The 8636-nt window shown below is 55.7% G+C and overlaps 1 protein-coding gene across 1 annotated transcript; it reads left to right on the forward strand.

The window, feature by feature from the left end:
- Positions 1-3704: 3704 nt before the first annotated feature.
- AQP5 (aquaporin 5) lies at positions 3705-6910 on the forward strand. The gene is made up of 4 exons (XM_075134006.1): positions 3705-4247; positions 5664-5828; positions 6095-6178; positions 6725-6910. The coding sequence occupies exons 1-4, from the start codon at positions 3885-3887 to the stop codon at positions 6908-6910; spliced, it is 798 nt and encodes a 265-aa protein (XP_074990107.1). The 5' UTR covers positions 3705-3884.
- Positions 6911-8636: the final 1726 nt, after the last annotated feature.

The following is an 8636-nucleotide window of genomic DNA, read 5'->3' on the forward strand; positions in this document are numbered from 1 at the left end:
ATTTCAATGCAAATTAATTATTAAGGATGCTGGCATTTCCATCGCAGACCAGCCCCAAAGCATTTCCATCCACTTGTACGCTTTAGAGACCGTCAAATAACTTCTAAGCGAAGAGCAGAGCAATGCTGTTATTAAGCGTTCACACTATTCAGCATTTAAATAGCATCATCCCTGTTTACAGGCTCACAGGTTGCAAGGTCACTGTGACCACCCGGCTCAGCACAGCAGCCACCAAGGGCTGGAGGACAGCTTCAGGACCGGCTTCTCAAGCCAAAGCGGTGGGACATGGAGACATCCCCAACGCCAAGCTCCGTCTCACCCGGGGTTTTGCTCCAAAGCTGGATCAGGTTACTACGGGAAGCAAAAGCCTCGTTGCTCCAGGGCAGGAGAAGGTGGAAACACCATCGGCCTCAGGGCAGCAGAGTAATCCCTCGCCTTTAAAGAGAGTGCAAGCAGATGGTGGGTTAGATAAAAGACATCCTTGAAAGCCCCATCTGAAACACCTGTACAGAGACATCGCGTCACACCAGAAAGCGGTGAGGCTTTGCGCTAATCCCACCACTTTCCCTGCTACCACGGCAAGAAGCAGCCCCAGGCAATGAGCATGAGGAGAGGAAGGTTTGCTGCTTCTTGCTCTACTTTTAATTCCCAGTGCATATTATTTTTTTCCCCATCAATGCCTTGCTGCAAACTCCCAAAGCTGAGCCAGCAAGAAACACCCTTTCTCTTAAAAACAAACTAAACCGAACTTTCTCCTCTGGCCATCTAATTCCAACTAATCACAGATTCCAGCAGGAGGAGTTGTCTCCCGTCACTATTATTATTCCTGCTTGTATTATTATGCCAGTTTTAAGGTCCTTGGTCAAGATACAGAGCCAGGTGAGGGGAAAAAAACAAAAACCAGGCTGGTCTGGGTCTCAGCAGCGTTTATAATCTGAATTTGGCGCCTGCAATACCATCTGCCAGGCTTTGAGGTCCAAGACGGAGTTGAACTCATCAGAAATCTGGGCTGCCGCGGAAACGACAAATGAAGAGCAGCTCAGAAAATGAAATTGGCCAACTGGGGACGACAGGGACCGACACACGTATTCAGTTAATAACACACACGCCTCCGTGGGTGAGGCGGAGCCTCGGGAGGGCCCCGGCTGAGGATGAGGCACCAGCAGCCTTCCTCACACCCAGGCACCCTGCACCCCAACCAGTGGTGGGCTCAGGTCCCTATCCCCCTCCCGCACATCGTCCCCAAGCCGTGTGGCCCCACGATGGAGTGGTAGCTATGGGCCATTTTTGGTTGTGCTCTTTGTCTGCCGACGCCAGCGACGAGGAGGAGGAGGAGGAGGAGGAAGACGGCTAAACCTGTCCTCCTTGCAAAAAGCCTCCTCGTCTTCTTTCCTCCAAAAGCCTAGGGGTGAAACAAGGCGTGCGTGACCCCACCACGTAGGTGTCTGTCTGTCAGCAGGGACCTGCGTAACGCCTTCTCAACATCTTGCCCAATTCAATTAAATTTGACACATCAAAGGCACCGTCGGTTCGTACAAGCTCCTTGGAGGGCATACGGCCGGGGAGAGGAAGAGGAGCCTTCCCAGCGCCTGCCCAGCATGGTCAGACATCAGAGAAGCCAACCAGGAATGTCCCAGCGAGGAAAGTCTAACAAACAGCCTCGGGAAAATAGGTTTTGCATGGCGTGTTGTTAGAGAAACATCTTGTTTCTGTCCGGAAGTTTTCCCCATCATTTCCAGCCTTATTTGATTATATCTCCCAGTCAGCCGGAGGATTTTGCTGGGAGGTTGTTATCCGCAGTTGGGGACCTGGGAGAAGCGTCTTTCGGCTCAACGCTGCTTTTTAGCTAAAGCGAGGTGTGTGGCGGAGGAGCTGCCAGCAAAACGCAGCCAGCTCCAAGGGAGAGCTTGTTACGAAAGGGTTTGGAGGATGGGAACAAGGCACATTTCATCCAGCTGGAGCCACAGGCAGGGCTGAAGGCAAGAGGCAAGCAATTACTCCAGCTGGAATCTGGCCAGGATGTCTTGAAATACCAGCTTGCAAAACTTTCACCAAATCACGCCAACGGACCAGGTGTTTCTAGGATAACATATCTGGTCTTTAACTCCGCAATCTTCCCCAGGATCAGCAGAACCAGGAGAAAACCATTATCGGGAATTAACGCTGTAACGGATCCTCGGTCCCTCGAGACTCTCTGGGTCTGTTTGCTGAGCTCAGGACTTCGGGTACGTCCGGAGGAGAAAGGCTCATTTTTTTTCAGCTCTGGAGGAATAAGTCCCCTCTTCTTGCTCTGAAGAGGAATCCCTCCTAGCTTTTGCCCCCACAGGACGTGTGCAGGTCTGACTGCACCCAGCAGAAGGCAGCAGTGAATGCAACTTTTTAGCACTTTCTACATTTAAAGAGGGATTTAAATGATTTTACCCATCTCCTGCATGCAGAGCTTTGCTCACCGCATGCTGGAGTGTGACCGCTTCTGCAGAGGCGCGCGGCAGCCATGGATAACCCCAGCCCGGGCTCGCTGCGTTAGGCATGGAGAGATGGCATCGCTTGAGAAAGGCAAGATGCAATCAACCAAGCAAGGAGAGCAGATCTGGCACCCAAACCCCTTTAAAAAAAAAAAATAATGCTGGCACAAGGCTGCAAGGACTATGAGGGAACCAAGCATTCATTGTTAAGTGTCACTGGAGCCTTTTTCCGCCCCAAAACCTCGGTCCCCAACAGCTTCGTGTTGCACAGCGCTGAGAGCCTCCCCCCTCCGCTCCCTGCCAGCCAAGGATTTGCAGCTGGACAGATTTAGGACGGAGGGCAACGCCACAGGGACATGAAAGGAGACATGTAAACATGGCCTGTGTCCATGCAAAGCTTGTGGCTTTATGCTGGCATTCCCAAGAACAAAATCATTGGCCTCGTTGAGCAACAGCTTGAAAGGCGAAAAGAAAAGAAAAGAAAAGGGCCCGAGATGACAGGGGTAGGATACACCCTTCCTGGCTACAGGCAGCGAGCACCCCCCGACTGCCAACCCACACGCTGGCGAAACCCACGCCCGATGCTCTGTAAGGAGCAGCAAAGCCGAAAGCCAGCAAAGAGGTCCGCAGTCAGGCTCTGCAGCGATCAGCCCTCTTCATCCGAGCTACGCCATCCCACTCAGCCTCCATCCAGGCACTCGGAGGAAGCCCCGGCTTGTCTACGGCTCCCCAGCTAGGCAGAGCATCCCCCAAACCCTGCCCTGCTCCCGGGACAGTTGCAAGCCACTTGCTTCCTGGAGTTGAGCTGCCTTGACAGCCTGGGAGCAGCTCCAGGTGCTTAAACTTTGCTTTAGCTTTCAACATCCCGTGTGAACTGAAGGCACCGGGAGCCCTGCCCCAGCAGAGCTCCTCCAGCCCGACGCCGGCAGCAAGGCTTTTCGAACAAAAGCCCAGTCCTCTCCAAGCACACGGAGGAAGGGGATATTAACGACACCTCTGCTAACGAAACACCCAGAACCTGGCGAGAGGTAGTAAAAGGGAAGAGCGGGGGGAGTAAGAAGTAAAAGAGGAGGGAGCACAGCATCGTTATGCAACCGCGTTATCTAACGACCACAGAGACATCCTATAGGGGCTCTTTGTTTGCAGAGGCAAGGAGAAAGAAATGCCACCAATATCTGAGTCACTGGTTCACCAAGAGGCTCCGAAGTTATTTTCAGATGGAAACTTTTCCAGTTTCACATGATAATTTGAGAGGACTGGCTAATTCCCTGGCTCCACCCACCGCCTTGTAACACAGCTCCCTGCTGCTCTTGCATATATAGATAGGTATGGCCCTACCACTGGGTGCAGACAGAAGAGCCTGGAGACAGAGGAAACCTAAACTTTCTTCCTTCTAACTGCCCTCCACCCGCTCCCACCATGAAGAAGGAAATATTAACCCTGGCCTTCGCTCGATCTGTCTTTGTTGAGTTTATCTGCACGCTCATCTTCGTCTTCATCGGCCTCGGCTCAGCCCTGAAGTGGCCGTCCGCCCTCCCCAGCATCCTTCAGATTTCGCTGGCGTTCGGCCTGGCCATCGGCACACTGGTGCAGGCGTTTGGCCACATCAGCGGCGCCCACATCAACCCGGCGGTGACCATCGCCTTCTTTGTCGGGAACCAGATCTCCTTCCTCCGGACGCTCTTCTACGTGATCGCCCAGCTGGTCGGGGCCATCGCCGGGGCTGGCATCCTCTATGGCGTGACGCCGGTCAACACCCGTGGCAACCTGGCCATCAACGCGGTAAGTCTCCCTACCTGGAGATGGTTCACCTTGCCGTGCGGGCTTTCCTTTCCTTGTGAGAGAGGAGCTGGTACTGGCGCCAACCCGGAGAGCCAAATCCGTAAGGATGGTTGATCTCGGCACATCGTCCCGCATGCACAGAGGGACAGGAACGGGATAGGAGCAAACACCGGCGTAGCCAGCAGAGTATTGACATGACAGCTTTATTGTGTGGGGTAATGAATGGCATGTTTTTTTCCTCCTTTAATAAGTGCTTCCTTTATCCTAAGGGCCCAAGTGAGTCACCCGCACCATTGAGATGTTCTTGACTGCAGCCTCTCCACCTGGAGATTAGTGCCGGGATAGGAGCCATGTGCCAGGACGGAGACGGGGAGGGCAGGGAGCAGAGCCCAGTCAAACCAGTACGGGCAGGGGGAGCAGAAGCCCACTGCAACCGGCGTGCTGGGGGAGCTAGGAAAGGGAGGTGGATGGAGAGAGGTGGTGGAGAAGAGCTGAAGAAGGAGCAATGAGTGGGAGGGCGCAGAGAGGCTGCGAGGGGCAGGGGCTGCTCTTGGAGGAGGAGGGGAGATGGTGGGACCCTCTGAGATAAGCGGGGACGAGGAGCACGTCTCAAACCCCTGGGGCAGTGCTGGGAAACCACCTGAAATGGGAGCGGTGGAGCTGCCCCTCCAACCATGGCCAGGTCTGGACCCCTCGGAGCAGCACGGACACGGCGCAGAGGGTTCGATCACCAGGATGAGGTGCTGCAATGCATCTGATTCCCACATACTCCGCGTCCCAAACCAGTCAGCTTTAGCTAAAAAACAAGCCGCGATGGCTTGGGTCACGTCGCCCTTCCCATGCCCGACGGGGCCGAGTCCCTCTGACAGTCCCCAGGGGTTAGCGCAGAGGCACTGGGACAGCAACAGCCCATCTTACCCCCATGACTGCACCCCAGCCTTCATCCCAACCCTCACCCTTCATCCCCTGCCCCGCCGCGGCGGCTGCCAGCGGCTCCCCGGCCTCTTGGGGAGGTGCTCCACAAAGCGGAGGGGAGAAGACTTTGCGAGGATCGAGGGGGAAAGAAATGCAGGAGGAAAGGGACAAATAGGTGTGGGATTTGGTGGGAAAGCGCTGCGCGTTATGGAGACGAGCAAGCGGAGAGAGATCTGGAGAGCCCCGGGAAGGGAGGGGCTCGGGGGAGAGACAGATTTTGGAGCATTAAACAGAGAAAAAGATAATTTCTTCCCTTTCAGGGACAGGAGCAGTGAGCCCGAGCGGTGGCCAGCACAGCACCTTGTGCCCCGGGCTGGGCAGGGGGGGGATTCTCATGCATGGCTTTGCCAACCCAAATCCACCAGCAAAGCACCCAAGAGCCCTCCCGGTGATGCCGAGCCCCAGGGATGGCTAATTATTGTCGCTCTCGATGGTTTGCAGCTCAACAACAACACGACCCCGGGCCAGGCCCTCGTGGTGGAGATCATCCTCACCTTCCAGCTGGCCGCGTGCATCTTTGCGTCCACGGACAACCGGAGGAACGGCAACGTGGGCTCCCCAGCACTGTCCATTGGCCTCTCCGTCGCCGTAGGCCACTTGGTGGGGGTGAGTGTCCAGGCAGGAGGACAGGGCAGAGGGTCCCGCTAGGATGGGGCTCCCCAAAATACTCTTGTGCGGTTGGTCCCAGACGGAGCTGCACTGGGAGAGCCAACGTGGGACATGTGGGGGCTTCTTCTCTACGGTGACAGGGGCGTCCCCACCTCTCTGCAAGAGAAACCTGGGGGCTGTTTCAGTCCCTGCTCCTGAAAAGTTGGTCGTATCTGCTAAGCAACACGATGCATCTTAACCTGGTCTCCTTTCTGCACTGACAGATCTACTTCACCGGCTGCTCCATGAATCCAGCCCGGTCCTTTGGGCCCGCGGTCATCGTGAGGAGGTTCAGCCCGGCACATTGGGTGAGCATCCGCAGCGTGCCAGGACGGGCAGGCAACGAGGGGAGAGGGCAGCGGCTGCTGCAGGGAGTACAGGGCCGGGTGTTTCAGAGCCCATCCCAGGCCTGAAAGAATAAAAGGGGGCTGGAGAACGAGGGAGGTCGTCCCCCTTGGTGCATGGGGAACAGGTTATCCCCATGGCACAGCAAGGGGACAAGCATAAACCCCCCCAAGCAATGGCGCACGCTGAGCTGGGGCATCGTCTAAGGTCAATAAAGCCCACGGAGAAGCCCAGCTTAGGCTTTCCACCCGCCCAGCGCTGCCTGCAAGCTCAGATCCAGCCTTGGTGCCTCCTTTCCAGCACACCATGTCTCTGCGCTCGTAAAGAGCTTTATGTCTTCAGGAAGCAAAGGTTGAGGGGATTTCACCCCAAGAAGTTTACTGGAAGGGGTGTTTACATCTCTCCACGGGCTAGGAGATGTGGAGCAGCGAGGGATGCTGGTGTGATGGCTGGACCTGGTGCACCAGCCTCCAGGACCTGCTCTCACCCTCTCACTTGTTGTTTTCCAGGTGTTCTGGGTTGGACCCATCCTCGGGGCTTGCTTAGCCGCTCTGCTCTACTTCTACATCCTCGTCCCCTACTGCATGAACATGTCCGATAGGGTTGCCATCGTCAAGGGCACCTACGAGTCAGAGGAAGAGTGGGAAGAGCAGAGAGAGGAGAGGAAGAAGTCCATGGAGTTGACCCCACCGTAGGAAGAGTTGGAAAAAAAACAAGCAAAAGGAGGGGAGGAAGCCCCGCACACGGGCTCATGTGTGCACCAAAGCCAGGCAACGAACACACCCAGCGACAATAGACTCTTAAGCAAAAGTCTTATAACGCAAAGACCACCTGTGACTAAGAAAGGAGCATTGCAGTGTCTGTGTATATAATCCCTCTACGTGAGCGCGAGCGCTAGAACCTCTCCTAGCTTAACCGCAGCCAGCTAAGCCCAGCAAAGGAGTCTCAGCCCAGGGCAGCCTCTCAGCACTGGTTTTACACCCCCCCGGCTGCATCCCTGCCCTCCGAGTGTGAGCTTTGCACGATTTTCAGAGGCCTGAGGCCGCACGTTCTGGCACACACAGGATTTCACCCCTGCGTCTGATGGCCCAGGGGATGGAAACACCGTGTAGATACCAGCAAAGAAGAACGACTGCTTTGGGCAGGTGGGTGCAGCAGAATCCCCCGCTTTCTCCCCGCCGCAGAGCCCATGCGGCTCTTAGATGCTCTTTCATGCATTAGCTGGTGCTGGTGAGTCCTATTTATTCATGGCTGCAGAAAGAACGTGATTTTTGGATTTTGTGTTGAGATCTTTGTAATATAGTATATTATTTATTATGAATAAAGGAAATTTTAAAAAAAGGCGTGGGCGCAAATCTGCTCAGGTATTCCATTTTAGGAGCAAAAAATGGGTTAAGCTGGAGGTAAAGCCATCCCAAAGAGGAGCACGTCGGCGCAAGTGCTTGGCCCCCAAATCCCTTGACAGCTGGTACTACAAGCAGCTGGTTTGGGAGGTGATAGTCATCAATCCCGAGAAGGAGGGCACTGGTGTCGGCGTGGGGCGAGAGCCGGAGGTGCCTCTCGACAGGGTGCCAGGTCCGGGGCGGTCCGAAGCCCATCTCCGAGGCGCCGGGAGGAGCCGGCAGCGATCCTTCGCGCACTTTGCCGCTTTGACTCAGGCACAGCTTTCTGCCGTACCAGTTCTCCCAGACGGCTCCACGAGTGCCCTCAAAAACTGACCCACAACACTCCCCAGCCCCCTCACTGGGTGCCAAACCCACACCTGCGCCCCGACTTTCTGCCGTAGCCCTGCTCTTCCAGTTCTGCCGCTACCCTCTGCCGAAGCATCCCGCTCCGAACCTGGGCACGGGGACGCTGGGTGCTGGCACCGTCCCAGCCATCCCCCCAAGCTCCACCGTCACAGCCCCTCTTCTCGCTGCCAAGATGAGGTTCCCGGAGCGCGGACCCCCCGGGGGGTGGGAGGTGCTTGCCTGATCCCAGATGCAGCTCAATCCCAATCAGGGTTACGCTGCCTTCGCACAGCAGGGCCAGGGAGGAGAGGCACCGTCACGTATGTTTTAGCATCACCTATATTTCGGCACGCCTAAGCAGATTTGCAATCCAGGCTGTGGCACTGCATGAGCCTGGGTAGCAGCAGACCCTCGTCCCTCATTTTCCTTTGCCCCCCACTCCCCCCCAGTTCTCAACAGAAGAGGTTGGTGACAAGCGGGAGGAGAAAAGGAGATGGAAAAGCCCTTAGTTTGGGTCACACAGGTCAGCAGCAGAGCTAGGAAGCTAAAAATGCAACCCCGCACCCTGTCTTTACCCTCCCGCCTCACCCCTCCTCAGGGATGGGCTGAGACCTATGACCCTTCCGTGCCTCAGTTTCCCCTTTTGTAAGGGGGAAGAATATTAAGCCCCTTTCTCATTGGGAAAGAGGAG

The sequence above is a fragment of the Calonectris borealis genome, chromosome 30, assembly GCF_964195595.1.
Source record: "Calonectris borealis chromosome 30, bCalBor7.hap1.2, whole genome shotgun sequence".
In the NCBI taxonomy this organism is placed as follows: domain Eukaryota; kingdom Metazoa; phylum Chordata; class Aves; order Procellariiformes; family Procellariidae; genus Calonectris; species Calonectris borealis.